This window comes from Anas platyrhynchos, chromosome 27 (genome assembly GCF_047663525.1).
Source record: "Anas platyrhynchos isolate ZD024472 breed Pekin duck chromosome 27, IASCAAS_PekinDuck_T2T, whole genome shotgun sequence".
Taxonomy (NCBI): domain Eukaryota; kingdom Metazoa; phylum Chordata; class Aves; order Anseriformes; family Anatidae; genus Anas; species Anas platyrhynchos.
Genome location: NC_092613.1, coordinates 4348822 through 4369659, shown reverse-complemented (window position 1 = coordinate 4369659; position 20838 = coordinate 4348822). Strand labels below are relative to the sequence as shown.

The 20838-nt window shown below is 58.3% G+C and overlaps 1 protein-coding gene across 8 annotated transcripts in view; it reads right to left on the bottom strand.

Moving 5' to 3' along the window:
* The window catches only part of SCUBE3 (signal peptide, CUB domain and EGF like domain containing 3), a 35864-nt gene extending 15026 nt beyond the window's left edge, over positions 1 to 20838 (bottom strand). For 2 of the 8 annotated variants that reach the window (XM_072028321.1, XM_072028322.1), the window contains exons 1-7: positions 20062 to 20838; positions 11845 to 11967; positions 10633 to 10758; positions 7326 to 7460; positions 5365 to 5490; positions 4430 to 4546; positions 657 to 704 (exon numbers count right to left, since the gene is read on the bottom strand). In XM_072028321.1, the coding sequence (XP_071884422.1) occupies positions 657 to 704; positions 4430 to 4546; positions 5365 to 5490; positions 7326 to 7460; positions 10633 to 10758; positions 11845 to 11967; positions 20062 to 20146 (760 nt within the window). In that variant the 5' untranslated portion in view covers positions 20147 to 20838. The remainder of the gene's footprint in view (positions 1 to 656; positions 705 to 4429; positions 4547 to 5364; positions 5491 to 7325; positions 7461 to 10632; positions 10759 to 11844; positions 11968 to 20061) is intronic. The other 6 variants (XM_072028326.1, XM_072028327.1, XM_072028324.1 and 3 more) reach the window with 4 other exon arrangements.

Genomic DNA, 20838 nt, shown 5'->3' with positions numbered 1-20838 from the left:
GGGCTCCTGCGCACGCGGAGGGAGCGGTGTCACTGCAGGGTGCTGCTGAGCCAGCTCTGCAAGGAACATCCCCGGGGCACGGGGAAGGGAAGAGGAGGGGATGTGGCCTCGGGGAGGGCGCACGGTGAGGGCTCCCCAGCAGAAAGCACCGAGGGAGCGAGCCCTGCCCTGTGTCGGGCACGCCAGGCTTGCAGCACGGCTCCTGCAAACGCCTTTTTTAACTGCCCCAATGCACGGGTGGCAACTGCTCCCACTTTTGCTACGGCTGCAGAGATGGGCACAGCATCTCCCCCCTCACACAGCCCCAAGGACACCGCTGGTCACTTCTCACCGGGTGCCTTGGTTTGGGGACAAACACCACAAACATCGCCGGGAAGAAAACCAGCACCCCATGCCCGGGCAAGGTGAGCGCCCCGCGTCATGCAAGCGCAGCCAGGGAAGGGGTTTTGCTCTCTCTCTCCCCAAAAGCAGAGGCTGTTTGCAGCCCGAGGCCGGGTTGGGAAGCAGCAGCAGGGGATGGTTAGTGGGGCTGGAGGCCGTGCGAAGCGAGGCATGCAGTTAGTCCGCCCGCTCAGCCCCCCGAGTGACGGGCTGGAGGTGAGAGCACCCCTGCGGTTAGATCCCCTCGCGGAGGTAGAGAGAACAAAAATATTTACCATTAGAAAACGTCTCAAGGATAACGTGTTGCTGGAAGTGTCTCTCCCCTGTTTGACATTATAAAAAAGTGATTTAGAAACAGTGTCCAGCAAGGAGCTCGTTTGGTGTCACACGTCAATCACTGCTACTCTGCTGCCTCTGAGCCTGGGGGAAATGCGCCCTTTTTTTTTTTTAATTATTATTATTTTTTCTCCCCCACCCCCAGAAGGACCAAAATCCAGGTTTCGTGCTATCCAACTCCTCCATCACCCTATCCAAAGTCACCCCCAGCCTCTTCAAGTCCCCGCTGTTTTTGCGCTCTGTTTTGGGCTGACCGTGGGCTCGAGCACCGCGGCAGGCACGGGACAAAGCAGGTTACGAGGAGCATTAGTGCGGAGCCCGTTAGTCCCAGGGAACGATTCCTCGCTCCCAAGAGAGCAAAATTAGTGCTCGCCCGCGTGGCTGCAAACACAGGGAGGGGGCAGACAGGCAAGGAACGACCCCAGCCCACCGGGTGCGCTGGGACCCTCGGATTTAGCAGCAAAGCTGGCGGAGGCGATGGGAACCCAAATTGGGGTGCTTGGGGTGCTCGGCGTCCCCATGTGCTGGTGGACCTGGGTGCTGGGAGCTCTCAAGGGGATGTCTGGGGAGTGGTTTTGGGAGCCGTGGCACTGAGCTGGGAGTTGTCCCTCCTCATCCTGGTCGGTGTGGGGAGGGGACGAGGCACCCCAGCACCTGGGTTTGTCCCCACGCAGGGATGGAGCGGAGCCGACCGCGTCCCTGCTCGATGAGAAGCAACGCCGGGTCCACGCAGAGGGGAGGGAGGAGAAAAGGGAAAAGAGAGGAGGAGGAAATCCAGCTCGCCCTGTGCCCTCGCTGTGCCAGGGGGCTCAAGCCAAGGGCAGGGGACCCATCAGCGAGGCCACAGAGCTCCCACGGCTCTGCAGTGCCAAGAAGGGACCTGGACCTCACCCCCCCGGTGAGGCCAGCGTGCTCAAAGCAGCACACGGTGACACCGCGGCCACCCGCCTCGTGTCCCCAAGCTCTTTTTTCCCCTGCCCAGAGCCTTCCCATCCACCCCAAGGCCTCTTTGCTCTGCTCTTCCCAGCCTCGATCCGGCACCGTCCCGGCACCGTCCCCGCTCTGCAAAGCACGGGAGCATCGTGCACACCGCCGCCAAGCACGGCTCAGGAAATCTGCCATAAAACTCGAGCCAGATTCGGTTTCCTTCTCCATCTAATCGCATTTCCTGCCCATCCACATCTCCCGCTCCGGGCTCATCCCGCTGCTGGTGCTCAGCACCCCGCCTCAGCCCCCTGCGCCCCAAACGGCAGTGGGAGGGGAGCTGCGCCGCGAGCATCGGCCTCGCCTTACAAATCCTCCCAGAAAGCAAAAAATCCACAGCCACAAAACCACAAGGGCCGGGTTCGCATCTCCCCGAGGGCGCCGTACCCAGCGGGGGCTGCCCTGCCCCGATGCTGCACGGTGCTTTAACCGGGAGGGCGATTTGTTGCGCTTTTTTTTTTTTTTTTTTTCCCCTTCTTCTTCTTCTTTTAAGGCTGCTTTTAGAGCACAAACATAAATATCCAAGGTCAGTGGCCTCCCCTCCCCGCTCCCCATCCCCCTCGATGCTGCAGACATGTTGGGAGCCATTAGGGCTGGCCCCGGTTGGCTCAGAGGCATGTTATTCATTATCCGCGTTTTTAAAAGCAGCAATAAAAAGCGGAAAAATGAAAAACACCGGCCGTGGCCTAATGAAACTGCCACTCAGAGGGGCTGCTCGTGCTTCCTGCCGCGTGGTGTGATCTGAAGGGAACCTGGGCCGGGGGCCTGCCCCAGCAGCCCATCAAACGCACCGCGTTCGATTTCAAAGCCCGCAGCCCGGGGAGAGAGTTTGCGTTCCCCTCGCTGGAAACTTTATTCCCCTTGAAACGATGAAATATTTCGGAGGAAATGGAGAAGGAGAAGAGGGGAGGGGGCAGCGCTGGGAGCACCGGGGCGCTGGGAGAGCGGGGCAGGCTGTTCGCCGAGCCCCAGCCGTAAAACAAAGCCGGGCGGTTATAAATATCCGAGCAGGTACCTCGGCCCCCGTCTCGGCCGTAAATCTGTCGGCTGGGCTTCCCCAGGGCACAATCCTGCCCTGGTCCTGCTGGGGTTGGGGTCCAGGACCCCCCCGGGGTGGCCACGGAGCGGAACGGGGCTGTCCCGTGGTGCAGGGAGATGGGGCAGCAGCACCCAGCGCTGCAGGGACGGGATCAGAAGCAGCTGGGGGATTTTGAGCTGATTCTGCTCTGAAAACTCTCGGTCACGGTCCTTAATTTCCCCCTGGCAAGGTTGGGTGGGAGGAGAGCTCATGGGGATGCACTGGAAGAGGTGGGAGAGGTCTCCCCGGGGCTCAGATTGGGGATGGAGGGGGAGATTTTGGCCAAGGCTCGCAGGAAGGATGAGTGATTTTATAAAACACAGAAATCCCACTCATACACCTGTACCTGGGGCTCTGAGGCCCTCCAGAAACCAGATCCCTTTTGGGCATCTCCCAGGTCACCAGCTGCTCTCACCCGGTAGCATCATTTTGGTGCCCCGAGTCCCCGCATCGCCACAGCCAAACACACGCACACACGCACAGGGAGCCCCACACAGGGCAAATACAAGAGCAGAGGCACCCCGGGCTGCAAAAATCACTCAAGGAGAGCTGCACAGGAGGAGCTGTCACCTCCCTGAGCACAGCAACGTCCCCACGGGCTCCTGGGGAGGTCCCTGCCAGGTGCCGAGGTGGGACGGGATGCAGCAGGAAGGGCAAAGACGCATTCACAGGAGCCAACATCGCTCAGCTCCCTGCTGCTCTGGGGCAGGAGGGGCATCTGCAAGCAGCCAGGAGGGGCTGGGATTAACCACGGAGCAGGCAGGGGGACAGCAGTGACATGAAGTGACAGGGTGACAGCAGTGACACGAATGTGGTGGCACTCAGAGGGGCTGGCTCCGGGGAGCGCAAAGCGTCCCCAGTGCAGGCACAGCGGGGACGGGAGCAGCCAAAACCTCACTGCTGCTTTCAGTTGCTTTCAACTGCTTTTTCTTTTTTTTTAATTTTATTTTGCAAGAAGAACTAAAATGTCTAGAGCAATTTGCAGACTTAATCACTCCCCAAACGTAACATTTTTTTAAATCGAATCAGCTGTTCAGCAGCGCGAGCATATGAAACCAGTAAAGCTTCTATCTCTGCTTGGTGTTTTACAATTTGAAAACACACACAGGAAAAGGACAATTTTGGGGTGGTTGGGTTGTCGGGTTGGTGTTTTTGTGTTGTTTTTTTTTTTTTTAAGACAATTGTTCCTGAGCCGAGACCCCGCAGTGCCAAGTTGGAACCGATCACACCGCATCCAAATCTGTCCCCTCCGTGTGCCTCCCCGGCAGCGAGCACTAGGGCAAGTAGTGGCACCCAGGTGACAGTGACAACGCCACCCCTCTTCCCCCAAGGAGCATGAAGGCAGGCGGGGACTCTGGCACACCAGCCTGTCCCCACGTGTCCCCTCAAACCTCCCTGAAGCCACTTTCTCTCCCCGCGGTGGCGTGGCAACGCATCGCTGCGCCTTGTGGGTGCACGCGGCATCACCGAGAAACTCTGACCTCACCCCTTTAACCTCATCACCGAGCAGCTCTGACCTCACCCCTTTAACTCCAAGCCAAAAAGAAGCGCCCCAGCCCAAAACCACGAAGAAATCCTTCATCCAGCCAAGACCGAAACGCCTGGGGTGAGCGCGAGCCCCGCGGTGCGGCAGGCGACGCTGGCACCTACCGATGCAGGTCACGCCGTCGGAGTGCAGCAGGAACTTGACGTGGCAGCCACATTTGGGGCCCTGGTCGGTGTCATCGCAGGTGTGCTGGCAGCCACCGTTCCCATAGTTGCAGGTCACTGCCGAAGGCAAAGAGCAGCGGTCACCGGGGGGACGTGGCCCCTCTCGTCCCCAACACCCCCCCCAGGCTGGGCACGCACCAAAGGGCAGCGTAAAGGTGGCATGGAAAACCTCAGCCAAGTCCTCCCTCTTGGATAATTTCTAAAGCCCTTCACAGCTTTCCCTGCAGGATCTTGCAAGATGCAAGCCCTGATTTGTTCCTTTATTTATATATTTGTTTTTGGCAGATTTTTCCACCGGTGGGCCTGGTGGAAAGGGACCCAAGGAGCACGAGATCGGTGACGCAGGGGAAGGGCGAGACTGCAGCGGGTTGCGGAATGACTCAGGTGCTCCTGGGAACCCCTGCCAGCCCTCTTGGGGAGGCGAGGCGTCCTTTGCCTTTAGCTCGGAGGGAAAAAAAGGCTCGTGGGATTAACCCTCCGTTTCATCAGCAGTTTTACAGGCTTGCTGCAGACAGCCAGCGAGAAGCAAAAATAAAAACAAATTGCCTCCACGCAGAAATAGACATCTGACAAGCCTGGCAGTGGCAGCGAGGTGCTGGCAGGAGATCAGACAGGCTGAGAGCACCGCGTGCCCCGCGGGGAGGATTCCTGCGCTCCTCCCGTGCCAATCACCCCCCCCCTGCTCACCTTCCCTGGGGGAAAGCAAAGCTGGGGGGAGAGCAACGGAGCACGCTGCACCCCCGGGATCCCCCGTCGTGCCATTGCAGGCTCGATAAATGGGCTGCTATCGGGGGGCTGTGACATTGGGACGAGGGCACAGAGCAGGACCGGGGGGCAGTGGGTGCCCCGTGCCCAGCCCCGGGGGTGCTCCTTACGTTTGCAGTCGCGCTGGTTCTTGGTGAGCTCAAAGCCCGGGCGGCACTCGCAGGCGATGCCCCCCTTGGGGGTCTCGCGGCAGATGTGGGCGCAGCCGTGGTTCTTGTTCATGCAGTTCATTCCTTCTAAAAAGAGAGATGGAAGCAAAGCAAAGCTCCAGAAGGTTGCCGGCACCGGTCCCCGGCGGCAGAAAGACATCTGGGGTGGGACAGGGGTGTGCAGGGGGTGAAATGAAGGGAAAAAACTTTTGGGTGAAATGAGGGAGGAGCTCGGCGAGGGGCAGGATAAACCCGAGCCCAAGGCACAGTGTTTGGGGTCACCCTGGTGGGCTCACAGCTGGTTCACGACCACCTGGTGAGCATTTCTGGGGCCCTGCCCACCCATCCCAGGGCTGGGGACGAGCAGCACCCATAGGTGCACACCAAAGGGAGGGAGGGGGGGCTCCAATCTGGGAGGGAATTAGCACCCCGGGGTGCACCTGCACACAGGCAGTGTCACAGCCTTGCTTCCCTGTTTTTTTGGTTTTTTTTTGCCACAAAGGGAAGATTTCCCCGCAAGCCTCACCAAAACCTCACGTCTGCCTGTGCCAGCATCTCCCTGCTGTGGGGAGGCAATTCCTGGGGTCCCGCAGTACGGGAGGGGGGCACGGTGCTGCCGGGGGCTCCCAACCCCGCAGCATTTCAACCCCCTGCATCTGCTCACAGCGAGGGGGGAGAGAGGAAAGCAGCAGGGAGAACGGGGCAGGAGAGACTGCAGAAGAGCAGAGGGAAAGGAGAAAGCCTGCCAGAATGAGACAGGGAAGGAGAAGGGAGGGGCTCGGTGCTGGCAAGGACCCCCGAAGGAAGGCAGCAGCCTAACGGTGAGGGTTGGCTCTCAAACACCGACTGCTTCTGCCTAGGCAGGAGAAAAGTCAGAAGGAATAGACAACTGGCCCCAGTTCTCCGCGTTTTCCAGGCTCACAACCCAGGGGTCAGCCCCAGTCCTCTCCCCTCCTTCTCCTGAGAAGCCTCTCCTGGACCTGGGCGCGGGGACCACGCCAGCAGCAGGGATGAAACCAACCTCGGGGCGCAAAACTGACACAAACCTCCCCGGGCCAGCAATGCTCTACAGATGCTCAGCTCGAAAAACCACTCAAAAGCCAGCACCTGCCTCCACCGGGGCCACCCACGGCGTCCCTGTGTGATGGCAGGGAAGGGACAAGTGGCTCATCCCTCCTGGGCGCACACACACGGGGATGGGGACACGGAGATGCTGCTGAGACGTCCCAGCCAGGGCGAGATTCCCTGGGGAGCTCGAGGGACCAGCACAGCTAGGAAGGAGGAAAGCAAAAAACAGCCGGCTGCTTCGCCAAGCGGCAGAGATAAAAATCAGCAGAGATGCAAAAAAATAAAAAAATAAAAAAATAAAAAAAATCTCTCATTTCCTCGTATTTTGGCTAAGAGATTGCTCCAGACGGCAGCAATTTAGAGCTGATACCGAGGCGAAGGGATCGGCGCTGCGCAAGACCTGGCAGGAGAGGACGGGTCCTGCAGGGCAGCGCCAGGATCTCCGGGTACCTTTTGTTTCATAAAACGCTCCGAGGACGAATTTGACATCCTCCGTTTGGTGTCATTGTGCTTCGTTAAGGGGCCTGCAAGGGTTTCGCTCTGGAGATGTTTATGAGCCCTGCAGCCTCCTCTCCCAGCGCGCTCACGCCAAATTTGCTTTCGGATTTGCAGCACTCCCCGCACCGAGGCGGGGGGGTCCCAAACCCGTGCGTCATAGGGGGGTGATGGCAGGAGCCCACCGACCCCTTTGGGGGTCTCCTGCAGCCCCCCAGATGGCCACCACCGGAGCAAACAACAACAATAGCCCTCAGGACCTGACCCGAGCAATACAGCCAGGGTTTCCCCACGGGGTCCTTCCTTAGGGGAGCGCAAAGGTGGGCAAGGAGGGTGCCGGGGGGACGCCGAGCACTGACCTTCGGGGCGCTGGATGCAGGTGTGCTGGTTGTCGCTGAGGAAGAAGCCCTCCCGGCAGAAGCACTCGTAGCTGCCCATCATGTTGACGCAGGTCTGCTGGCAGCCGCCGTTGCCCTCGGAGCACTCGTCCAGGTCTGCAAAGGGAAGGCAGCGGCGGGGGGGGGATGAGCGCGGCTCCCCGAGCGGCCGGGGGAAGCGAGGGCGATTTGCTGCGCGGCAAAAATTGTTTCTGCTTTGTACATCCCTGATCCCCCAGCTAGAAGAAAGGGGGACGCTTTGGCGCTGCAGGGGATGAAGCCAAAGCACATCAAGGCGCGGATCTCGGAGGCCACACAGCTTCTCCGGCCGATGGGCAAAATGAAAAAAAAACTAGGGGGTGGCCCCGTTTTACAGATGGGAACACCAAACCGCAGACGAGGGGGTTTTCCTTGCCCTCCATCCCCGGGCAGGCTGTGCCCAGGATGCTCAGCCACAACGCAGCCGCCCCCGCTGCCAGCCCCTCCGACCCCGCTGCCAGCGGGGAAGCGCCTGGACTTCATTACGGGGAACAGGGAAACCTTAGCCCGGAGTGGGGATAATTGCTTTTAAGGAGACTCAAATCCCCTACAGCAGCCGGGCTCAGGGAGGAGATGGGGGAGATGAAAACTTCTGCCTGCCCGTCCGAACGCCGCAGGAGCGGTGCCGCAGGCCCGCATCGCTCCTGTCCCCAAGGGGTGACGGCCATGGGATGGGGACCAAAGGGCCCTGTCCCAAAGAAAACCTCCCCTGAACTCGGGCATTTCAGAGCCAAAAGCTCGGGTGAAAGCTGAGCCCTGCCAGCGGCGGATGCTGGAAAAGCTGGGAGAGCAGCTTGGGGACAGCCACTTCTTAAACCCTACACGGCACAGCCCCATGACACGGCACGCACCAAAACCCTTTGCTTTTGGGCAGAAACATGGCTAAATGCATGTCTGGGCAGCACAGGGGCACGGCACTGTGCGAGCCCCAAGGGTGCCGCAGCCTGGGGATGCTCAGAGCAGGACAGAGCCCTGGCTGGGAGCTGTCACCAAGCGGTGGCACAGGCTGGGTGGCTGCAGCCAGACACCCTACTCGGCGGCTGGAGGCTCACGGCTTCCTCCGAGGCTCGTCCCAGCCAAGCTCTGTCCTGCAGATGCCAGTAACTCCCCTCAAATCCCCCACTTATAACAAGGGCTTAACGTCTTGTGACTTCTCCTTCAAGCTCGGCACAAAAATGAGGAGGCAGCTGTTCAAAACCGATGGCTGAAACGAGACCCCGCTGCCCTAATACCGATTTTATTAAACGCAACCAAGGCGGGCAGAAGCCAGAAGCCCCGTGGCAGGACGAGGGCTGGAATTCCTGTCCTAGTTCAAAAGGTCGCCCGAGGAGGGGATGCTCGGTGGCTCCAGCATGCCCCAGCCCAGCTCCCCAATCCTGCTCACCAGGGACCCGTTGCACGGAGCAGGGCTGCTCTCCCGGGGGAGCTCTCGGTGCCTGCAGGTTATTTTGCGTGCAGGGCATGGGAGCAGAGAACCAGGGCTCCTGTGTCCTGCTCCTGCTCCACTGCTGCTCCCAGGGTGAGAGAAGCTGGGCAGGACTCTCACCTCGCTTTGCTTCTGTCTTAGGGCTAAATGGGGGCGTTCAGAGGCTGGGAAATGCACAGCCACGGTGTGAGGGTAGGAAAGGAGGGTGGGAAAACCCCCCTGGGGCTCATCCCCGCTTCCCACCCAGAGCGAGCAAAGAGCAAACCCCCACACACCCTCGGGAAAAAGAGGGAATCGACATCCTCGTCTGCAAAATGGGCTGCGAGGGGTACATTTGTGCCACCCTTAAACCTCCCTGGGAGGAACCAGGAACCGTGGAAGGGCTGAAGCAGGGAGCTGGGGCTGCCCCCGTGTCCCCCCCTCGCCCCGGGGGCCACTGAGCCCAGCGGCTCCCCTCCCGCCCCGCTCTGTAAACACATGACGTCTGCGGCTCGCCGAGCCCGGCTTCCCTTTCTTCTCCTTGGGCTCATCCTCCCCGGAGAGGGGAAGGCAGGGCCGCCCGCCTGCGCCTCCTTCCAGCTGTGTAAATCTCCCTCTTCACCGAGGAGGCTGCAAAGTTCCCGGTGATGGCAGCTAATGCAAAGCGTATGTGGCCATAATCCCTTCCCCCCCCCCTCCCCACTTCTCCTCTCTCCAAGTGATGAGCTCATTAATGACCCCAGCGCAGACGCTAATTAGAAAATAGCACGGAGCCGCTCACGCTGCGGATGCCGGGGGGGGGCAGGCGGGTGGCTCCGGGCCCCCGTGGGTGCTGCGGGAGGAAGCGGTGCCGGGCGCGGGCAGCGCGGCCGCCCTGGGGCTGTGCCGTGGGCTCGGCTCCGCCACGGCCGGATGGAGTTTGGGGTGGTGGGAAGGATGCGCGGCCTCTCCGGAGGCAGATGCCGGGTTTGTCTTGGCCCCGGGATTATTTACCCGGTCCCTTCCCTGGTTCCCATCCCCACCGTATTTGCTATGAACTCATCTATTTTGGCAGGTGCGGGGCTGACCTCAAGCACCCAGCCCAGCGGGCGGCTGCGCCCGGGTGAGCCCCGCAGGCTGGTCCTGCCTCATCCTCACATCCAGTGGCAGTGAGGAGCCTCCAAGCCCGCTCTACCCCAGCAGATGGATAGTTCCCATCCAACAAGGCTTTGTCCCAGCACGGGGCATCCTCTCGCAGCATCACCTCCGTGCAATGGGGACCAATCCTGTCCCTGTCCCCGCAGAGCTGTCGTGGCACGGGACGCATCCGCGCCTGGGGTCAGCCACCTCCCCTGTCAGCAGCTCTCCTAAATAACACGTCTGAGACGTGTAACGGGGAGGTTATCAGCTGTCAGCACGTGGGCTGGCAGGGAAGGGGCGCCTGCCTTTCAGCAGTGATGTGTGGGGCAGAAAACCCTCGGCTGCTGCTCGTCGGGCACGAGGCGATGCAGTGCGCTCGGGGCAGCACAGCGAGCAAGGAGAGGGTTTGCAGCACAGAGCCAGGCAGGGTGCACGGGGGTCCTGTGCCCCCGCAAGGAAAAGGGAAGAAGAATCTTGTGCCCTGTTTTGTGTACAAAAAGCATCTGCTAGGAGCTCTGGGTGCTTGCACCCTCTAAAACCTGCTGCGCCCTGAGCCACACCACGGCGGTTTGCAGGCTGGCATTGCCGCAGCTCCCCACCAAAAGCAAAGGTGCTGGGGTCAATTTAACCAGCAGCAAAGCCTTGGTACAAAAAATCCTCTAGCACCAAAGGGCAGTGAGCTGGCACCAAGCCGTGACGGCCGCGTGTGCTCCCCCCGACCCTCACCTAGGCAGTTGTGGCCGTCGTGCGCCAGGCGGAAGCCGTCGTAGCAGGTGCAGCGGTAATTCCCGGGGATGTTGACGCACTCGTGGACGCAGCCCGCGTTGTCCTCCCGCTCACACTCATCGACGTCTGCGGAGGGGAGAGAGAGAGGAGGGCAGGGGGTGCAGGCAGCTCACGGCGCTGTTTTTTCTCCCCAGCCCCATCGCGGTCACCACCCCAGTGGATATTTCGCCCCAGGGGCTCTGCTGCGTCCCTGGCTCCAGCAGTGCCTGCAGCATCCCTCCACCACGGGGCTCCTGTATCTGCTCTGCTCCAACAGATCTCACCTCCTCCCCTCTCCCATCCCAATTTTGGGCCTGCAGCACACCGGCCAGCAGCCCTTTCACCCCTCTGTCTGCACCAGCGGGTGCTGAGGTGCCCAGCTTCGCACCGCAGCAGCCCCTGGTGCACCCCCACTCCTGGCTCCGAGCCCCACGCAGGAGCAGAGATTTGGTTCTACCCCCGTGAAATGTGCAGTTTGGGGCCATTTCCCTTGCAGGGCTGGAAAACTGAGGGCTGTCCCTTTGCTCTGCACCCGCAGGGCGATGCGTGGCGAGGACAAGACGTCGCCTGTTCCGCACCAGGCTCTGAAAGCCTCGGCACAGGGCAGGGCCCCCACCGCCTGTCCCCCTGGGGAGCAGCTCCCTCACAGGCCTGGGATCGGCCGGGATTTCCCGAAGGCGGTGCTGGGGACAGGCTGTCTGCCTGCCTATCTGCGCTGGGATCTTGCTTTAATCCCCTTGCTGTTTGCACTCCTCCTGACTCGGGGAGCTCTCCCTGCTGCCGCAGACCCTGCGCTCCGAGGAGCCAGCTTCCCTTATGTGCCCTGCTCAGCCGCACACAGACACATCCTTAAACTTCCCGTGCTACTACTCACAGTTCTGCACCCTTTGGGTTGCAAATCCCGCAAGGAAAAAGCCCAGATTTCTTACAAAGAAACTCCAGGGAACCCTCCTGGGGCTGGAGCAGCCCCAGCCCTGCAGATGCAGAGCAGGGGAAGAAGTGCGGTGACAATCATGGTCATTCACCACACTGTCCCCATACAGCATCAACAGACCAGGCTGGTTTGGGGCAGAATAAGGAAATAAAAGGTTTGCAGCTGGCTGGGGTGTAGGAGCATCCCACCCCAATGGCTCAGGGCTCATCAGAGGGGCTCCAGCAGCATCGTGCCCCTACCTTTGCAGTGCTTCCCATCGCCGGTGTAGCCGGACTTGCAGATGCACTTGTAGGATTTCGGGGTGTTCTGGCAGATGGCATCGATGTGGCAGCTGTCGGTGCCCTCCACGCACTCATCCACATCTGCAAAGGGAGAGGAGGTGACAGGCAGAGCCGCGGGCAGGGGAACAAGGAGCACGAGGCAGCCACACAGGTTTTCAGGCTTCAGGACGTGGATTAGGAAGGACAAAGGGAGGAATTTTGCTCCTTTGCTCCCTGTGGCTGCACCCAGCCCCGATACAATTGGTGAGGGGCTCACTGCAGACAGGGAGCTCCAAAACGGCATCGCCCGTGCCCCTGTTCCCATTAAAGCCACCCCAGGAGCCACCGACCACACCTAGCAGGGAACAAGATGCAGACGCCCAAAGTCCAGGCTGGAGCCAGCCCAGCCAGAGGTGAAAGTCTCTGTCTCCAATTAGCAGTTTCCTGAGCCGACCAGCCACCCAAATAATCGTCATCGCTTTCTATTCTTAGGCGCGGAGGAATGTGCGCAAAATAACGGGAACCGCACTAAATAAACCTGGGAGTGGGAACCGAGGAGGGATAACTGGGGAAAACGTGACTTAGGGGCACGGCCAAAACCTCTGCTTCACTGACACCCTACTGCCCCCCTGGGCACCCCCTTACCCAAATACCTGGGGTGCAGCACCTCACGACACTGGTGCACACAGGATATCACACCCAGTGCACCGTGCTGCAGGCAGTGACCCCAAATGGTGATACCCAGCACAAATTACAGGGAGGGGAGGTTTTAATGGCATTTAGGAGCTGGACAAGTCTCAGCTGTGTGGGGCGGAGGTTTAGCAGCATCAGGCTGCTCACCTGGCTGCTTTCTGGCTTGGCTGCTCAGCCAGCAGGTGGGTGTCCCCAGAGGGGGCTGAGCATCACGAGCAGCCCCTTGGCATGGGCAGCGCTCCCGGAGCACCACGCGTGGTTCTGCCCCCGGCCATCTCCCCTGGGAGAGCTTAGGACCCCCCAAAATCAGGAGCGTGAGCCCGGGAAGCTCCCAGCTGCCTTTACAAAGCTGTTTTTCCAGCACCCAAAGAGCAGACGCGCTCCGGGAGGTCCCTGAAGACAAAACGCATCCTCGCAAGCCAGGGGAGGGCGAGCAGCCCTGAAAGCACGCCAGGATGGAGGCCACGGCCGCGGGAGCGATGGCCTGAGCGCTTTCTGGCCACCGCGGCGGCGTTTTTTTGCCGGGAGATGTGAGTCACCCGCCCTGGGGGAGGAGAGGTTTGCGTTTGCACCAGGGAGGCGGCACGTGCCTGTGCATTGTATAAATATTTACAGCACGCATTCATATTTGTTATTTGACATTAGCCATGGCCCGCGGCCACCGCAGCCTCCCTCGGGCCATTAATCACGGGCTGGAGGCTGACCCACCACGGTGGAGCCGGCCGAGGAGCTGCAGGGTGGCGCGGGGACGGGCACCCTGCTCCGACACCCGTGGGACCGGCCCCGGTGCCACCATGGGGCCAAGATCCCGTGGGCACGCTGCACCCAACGATGTCCTCGGGGGGAGCCTCACCATCCTGTTGGGGTTGCGGGTCTGGGGAGCTGAGCGCTCCCAGCTCGCTGCCTCCCCAGCCAAAGCTGGCATTTTGTTGGGAAACCTGCCCTGGTGCACGTGCACCCCGCCGTGTCCCTGCCTCACCTTGCGGAGGAACCATCCCGTGACACCAAATGTGTGTGCAAACAACCAGCGAGGGGAAAAACCCGCACGAGCCCACGGGAGGGTAAAGTTCACTGCTCCCTGAGTCACGGCTCCCGGCACCCAGCCTGGCTGGTTGCCTCCATCCACATCGAGGGACGGCGGTGGCACGTTGCTGGGTGCCCCATCCGGCACCCCAAAGCCTCTGGGTGCCCACCCCAGGACCCCCGGTGCCTGCGGGATGTCAGAGCAGAGGGATGCATTTGGGATGTCCAGAGCTCGCTGCTTGGCGCACCGCGATGAGCACAATGAAGCCAAGAGTGAATCGAAGGGGTTTTCAACCCCAAATTCCTGAATCGCAGCTCTGTGCCCGGAGCCCACAGCCCCATGGCCACTCACACCCATGGACACCCAGGTCCACGTGCTGAGGGAGCCCACCAGGGCAGGGATTGGGGTTTTGCAGCTCCCTGCACCCAAAGGTGGCTTTGGGACTCAGCACCCGCACAGTCTGAGCTGGCACAGGGCATTTGGTGGCTGCCACGCACACCTCAAGCCCAAGGCAAAATGTTCCTTTACCTGCTAGAGCAGGGAAATCCCATCCAGGCACCACCTGCATGGGATCAAATCAAATCCAACCCATCAGTTTTCTGAGCTTCAGTGGCTCAGATCTGTGCGCAGCTCATTTCGCATCTCCTGTCTGCGCCGAGGTCGTGCTTCCACCCTGCTCAGCACCGGGAGGGCAAAACCCCCACCTCCATCCTCTGAAAACCCCCAAAACGCGCAGCATCCATCACACACCATGTAGCTGAAATTTTCCCAGCCTTCTGCCAGAAAACTCACTTCTTTTAGAATTATTTTTTAATATTTTTTTTTCTTTCTGTGCCCTCAAAGTCAACACAATGAACAATGCCTGCGCGACACAGAAAACAATGCGTGGCTTTCCTTCTCACACATGTACGAATTATTTTTTTCTATCTTTTTTTTTTTTTTTTTCCATTCTGTAACTTCAAAACTTCTCTAACTTTGGAAAGATTACACAGCAGCAAAAGTACAAAAGAAAACATTATAAATTTGCCACTCTGTAATTTTTCCAAAGCTGGAGACATTCTGAAAGGTTACGGGATTAGAGAACGGGAAAAAAGGGATAAAAAAGTGTGTGTGTGTGGGAAGCGTGAATAAATACCCTCCCAGCCACCCGAGGAGCCATCCCCGTGTTGGCAAGAATCCTAACTTCAGAACACCAAAATTCTGGCTCCTTAGAAAAAGCATCTTTAAGAAATGATGCCGTGAAGAAGGAAAAAAAAAAAGTGCCTTCTGAAAAAAAAAAAATCAACAAATTTTTGAATTTTTGTCAACGCACGGAGCGTTTTCCCACGGCTCAGCTGTCGGGACAGCCCCGTTTTCCTGCCGGAGATGTTTCTTCCTCCGAAAGCACCCGCGGCAGCCCTGCAGGTGCTTCCAGCGGCTGCGGAGGTGCGAGGGCCACGATTTACAAGGCGACAGAACGGGAGATTCAAGGAAAAGCAACCCGCGGGTGCTGCCGTCCCTGCTCGCCCCCGCAAAACCCCCTCTGGTCCCAAACCCAGGGTCCCAAACCCAGGCTGCGGTTTGGGGTCAGCCCCTCCAGACCCCCCCACTGTGGCCCCTCTCCCCTCTTTCCGCACGAATAATCAAACTGCCCTTTTTCAACCCAAAATGGAAGCAAGCTGACGGGTGCGCCGTGCCCCAAATCCCCCAAATCAGGGGGGGGATTTTGCACAGAGCGAAGGATTTAAGTTTAATGAAGACGCAAAGTCCTGTTGGGGGCCACAAGGTCCCTCCTGCACCCGAAGGCACCCAGCTTTGGTCCTGGCCACAATTTTGGGGCTAATTAACGCTAACGAGGGCGCACGGCACGTGCTCGCCCCGAGGTCCCCGGGGGGTTTGCAGCGTGGGGCTGGGGCGCTGCCCGGGAGGAGGCGGCGGCAGCGCCCGGCTCGATGTTTTTTATTCCGTTGTGGGTGGGATTTTCCAGCGCTCGCCGTTGGGCCCCGTTCCGCTCCAGCTGCAGCTTTATTCTCCATTTCAAAGGCAGCCGAGGCAGACGCTTTGCAACGCCACTGCCATTTCGAGCGCGCCGAGGGGACGGCGCCCACGGGGGACCCAAGGGCTCGCAGCGGGGACGCGCGGGGAGGTGGCGGTGGGGACGGGTGCCCCGGGGGTCCCGTGCCCCAACCCTGCCCCGCGGCGATGTCCGTGTGCCCGGGGGATGCAGCCACGGGTGTTTTACGAGCCTGGGTTGAGGCTCTTCCCTCGTTTCGTTATTAAAAATAATAATAAGAAAAGATGCTTTTATCCATAGGCTGAAAGGCAAGGTAAATTGGAGGAGGAAGCTGAGCTAAGGTGGCAAGAACGCCCTGAAACCCCTAAACAAACACAACCCTTTTTCCCCCTTCGGCTTCAGCTTTTTCTTTTAAAATTAGTTTTATTCTTTGTTTTTATATAGGCGCGCGTATTAACAGCCCGTCTGTATAGGGCCGCGTGTGTGTAGCTGTTGGCAGGGCCGCGGAGTTTCCACTCGGGCCTTAATGCCAAATTAAAGCTTTATAACTTCAGTAGCTCTTTTTTACCGGGGTATTAATAACCACCTCAGACACTGTGGTGCACTTTATTAATCATTTGTTCGGCCGCGTGCGGCGGAGCGGGCGCTGAGCGGCTCCGCCAGACCACGAGCGGCCGCGGTCCCGCGGGACGGGGCGGGCAGACACCCCGCGAGGCGGTTTGGGCAAATTGGCCAAAAATGCAGCGTCTGAACCAGAAATCCTCGCTCAGGTGCTCGGCGCTGGTTCGTCAGTGGGATGGGAACCGGGCTCCCTGCGAAGTATTTGGGGAGGGGGAGGTGAAATAGTGGGGTGCGGCTCGTTATGGGGTGGCGGTGCTGGTGGGGCACGAAAAAAGAGGAAAAAACACAAATATGGGCAGCAGCAAGGGGGTGGAAAAGCTCTCCCCACCCCACCGCCATCCACCTGCAGCCCGAGGGCTTTGTACCCACTGAGGTGGTTCCGCACTCCTCGGGGGATTGCTCCTAAAGCTGCTGCTGCTGCCCCTTTGGCTGTTCGGGCTGAGCAAGCTTCGCCTTCCAAAAATGTGTTTGTTTGTTTTCTGTTTGGGGAGCAACAATTACAACATCTCCGGCAGGGATGGCCTCACCGAAACGCGGCCGGGCGTCCTTGGACAGCGCGAGACAGAGCAAACTTTATTTGCCATCCCGGGCTTCTCCTAACGCCTCTCGGGGGACTTATAATTTTGAAAGCGAAGGGTAAGGTTATTCATGCATACTTTTTTTTTTTTTTTTTTTTTTTTTTTCCTAAATGGATCACTCCGGTGCAACTGTCTGCAAAGGAAAAATCTATATAAAACTAAAATTAAAAAAAATAAAAAGATATATAAAAATCCCGAGCTGCTTGGAGACAGCAATCCATCTCCGCACTGGAGGACTCGAGGTGTCTGAATATTTATACTCCCGTTGGCAGTTACAAAAAAACTCTTCTTCCCTCCTTCCCACCCCCCTCCCCTTTTTAATCTAAGTACAGGCATGTTAGACGCCCTCAGTCAAAGATCTCCTTTGAACTGCTGCATGTTGAAATGTTTACAGTTTTACATTTCATATTTCAGAGGGGCGGAGGGGACAGGCACAACAGTCGCACACTGTGAATGCAGGAGAGGGAGGAAAGCGGAGGCCAAGGGGGAGGAGGTTCGGCAGAGATGGGAGGGGAATCAAACGGCATCTCCATGCTGCAATTGGAAAATTTTATACTCCTTAAGGAAAAAAAAAAAAAAAAAGGAAAAAAAAAAAAAAAAGGCCCTGGCGGTGTAGGCTCTGCAGGTGCATCCCCACAAAAGAGAAGCGAGCCCCTCGTGTAGGGCGCGTGGGCTGGCAGCGAAGGGGCTGCTGTGAGCAGGGAAGGGTTGGACAAGGTGGCAAACATTGAGAGGTGGCTTCACCTATGGGGGATGCTGCTGGAGGAGCAGGGGGACCAGGACTTTGCTCTTCTGCCTGCGGGAGGTGGGACGGGCTGACGGAGGAAGGGCTGGGATGTGTCACCCTGACAAAAAACGGGGAGCTGAGGGCATGGCAGCAGCAGGGAAAACTTCGCAGCGTCCGAGTGCCTGCAGTGCTCGGGCTGCCAGGAGCCTGCCCTGAATTATTTGGGTTTATACCATCACCAGTTCTCCCCTTGCAAGCTTTCCGAGCCCTACACTGACCCGATAAACCCAGCAGACATCAAGGTCCTCCAGCAGATGCCATCCAGGCCCGACGGCTGTGCCAAACCCTTCCTGCCCTACAGACCGAGCTTTCCGGGGTAACGCAGTGGTACGAAGGAGCCTGCAAGCCCTGCTCACACTCCGATATTACCACAGCAAAACAAACCTGACCTGAGCGGGATGAGCTGTCTCCAGCCCGTGACAATCACCTGGTAAAGGCACCCCAAAAGGGCAAAGGCTTTGGTGGGGGCAGTGGGGTTATGTACCCCATCACCCTTTGGAAGCAGGGGGATTGCCCTTTGCTCCTCAGAAACACCTTACCCAGGCATATGGCTTGCTTCAAAGAGCTCGATGTTGCTAGTTCATGGAGAAAACCAGGTGATATTGGGTTCCTGGGCAAAGCACACTTTTATCTGGCATCCCCAGGCTCTGCCACCCTGCACTCAGCCGTGCCCAAAACCCCCCGGGTCCACCCCAGCGCAGCGCCCTGCCTTGGCACCCCGCGTGCCCCAGCTGCATGGCAGGCACCAGCCTCACCCCCAGCCTCCTCCTGCTGCCTCCCCCAGCCCCGGCAGAGGCTTCGAGGATTTCTCAGCTGCCTCGAACAGCCGGAGCCACCGGCTCTGCTCGGAGCCTTTGGTGGGACCCAGAAGCAGGAGGAGCCTGCGCCGCCCCGGGAGCGAAGCGGGCGACTTAGCCCAGGATTTCGCTCACCTCTCTCCACCCCCACTCCACCCCGCTCATTCCCCAGAGCGATCTGTCAAGTCCCTGCACGATGGAATTTTACTTTGCTATTTTAATGCAATTCTGGCTCAGGCTTAAATGGAACTGGAAACCAAAAGGCCTTAATAAATAAATATTATGATAAGAAATGAAAGCAATGCATACACTAAAGATAATTTGAGGGGGGATAAAAACCTAAGCATTCCTTTCTAAGCCTAAATCGTAAAGCTTTACATGAAGCCGGACGCCTTCTCACCAAACCTTTGCCCTGGAAAATCTCCCCCGTGCTTGTCCAGACTGCCCTCCTGAAAAGTCGTCTATTGTTTTAAACACTTTGAGCCAGATAAGACAATAGCCTTGAAATTCCTTCCAACTTTGTCAGTGACAGGGCTCAGGGTGCCGGTATGTGGCTATTACTAATGCCTGCACGAGATCTTTAATTATAACCCGCGCTCCTATATTTCATTCACACTCTATTTAATCTCGCTGTCTGCATAAACACGCAGCTACTACAATGGCAAGAGCCAAAGCTGGTTCGGATAAATCTTGCATACACTTAAACGCCATGGAAAAAATAAAAAAATATAAAACCAACAAACAACAGATTGTACAGATAGCGGTGAATTAGGAAAAAAAAAAAAAAAAAAACACCTTCGATACAGCCAAGAAGATCATGCACATAGGGCTGTGTGTGCTGGCGTGCGCGCGCACTCCTGTGCGTGTGCCTGGAGAAAAATCCGAGCTAAATATAGAGGTGCTATAGAAAAACCGAAGGTATAGATAGCCCCGTACATAAAGCTACGTGTGTATGGCTGGCAGGGAGAAACTCTGCCTAAGCGCAGGAGCAGGGAAACAGCAAAGCCTTGAGACGATACGCCGGGACGCACCTCTCTTTTTCCAGAGGTGGGCACACAGAGCAGGCTTTTTGCGGGGTTTGCCGGCGTTCAGCTCGCCCAAGTTTCCTGCAGCACACCCCTCTGGGGCTCAGCCTTTGAGGTTCAACACGCACGGATGTAAAACAAGCGCGGGTGCAGCCGTGCAGCTCCCACCTTCCAGCACGAGACACCAGCTCCGCTGTGCCTTCCCTCGAACCCAGCCAGAAACGCGTCCTCCTCACCCACATGGCAATGGGAACCAGCCCACCCCATGGACAGCGAGCCCCCCCCAGAGCGGCACAGCACCCCCAAACCGCCCCGAACAGCAACGTTTTGGCTTTCTGCCTCCGTGCTGGGCGCAGACTTGTCTGCGCACCCTCATTCTCTGCCTCTGCACCCCCTGCCCTGAAATAAAGAGTTCAGCCCCACACACACACACACAAAAAAAAAAAAAAAAAAAAAAAAAAGTGTAAGAAATGCAACTCCTTCAAGAGTTTCCAGAAAAACCAACCGAAGGCAGCAGGCAGGATATCTGCAAGCAACATTTCAAAGCAGCCCGACTGGTGGTTACTGCTGCTGCTGGTTCCTCCAGCCTGTGCGTAAAGCCCCAGGTCTGGAGAGGAGGTCCGGCTGCCGACCCGCACGTCCACCAGCAAAGCCTCGAGCCGGGAAGATTTCTCTTACCTTGACCGGCTTTATTTGCCAGCGTCTTTCCAGAGTGGAGGAGAAAGAAAAGCGTGCAAAATCCAGCAAGCTGCAACGCTCCCATCGCAATCCCCGTCTGCCTGCAGGAGTGGGGGCAAGGAGGGGGATTTCTCGTGCTTTAAAGGAAACAAGAGGCTGAGCATGCAGAGGGGGGTCAAGAGAAGGAAGGGGCTCTCTTCTTGCCGTGTGTGGGGCAGAGGGAGGGAAGGGGACTGAACTGATGGAAAAAGCTGCTCTGGGTTCAGTTTTGGGGCTCTTGGTGTTGCTAAAGAGGAGGGAGCGAGGGAAGGAGACCCAGGGCAGTTGGAGGAAAGTGGACTCTATCGCCCTCTCTCTGGCGGCTGCTCTGATCCCTTCTCCTTCTTCTTCTTTTTCTTCTTCTTCTTCCCTTTTTTTCCTTCCCTAAATAATCCCAGCCAGTTCCAGTTCTGCAGGAGAGGAGCAGCAGCAGCAGCAGCAGCAGCGATGAAGGGGGGGAAGCAGCAGGCGCCTTGCACTGGTGCTGGGGACCTGAGAAAGGGGAGTGGAAAGGAGAGCCCCATCCAAGCAACGCCCTTTTTTTTCTCCCTGCCTTTCTTTCTTTCTATTTGGCTTTGGCTGCTCCTTCCCGGCTCCCCCCCTCGCACCCCCAGGCTGGGCTCTGCCTGCAGGAATTTACAGTCTGCTCTGGAGGAGCAGGGCCAGTAGCCATGGAGACTGCTTCCCTGGGAGCAGGGAGGTCAGGCGCAGACCATGGGCGATCAATGCATCAATGCA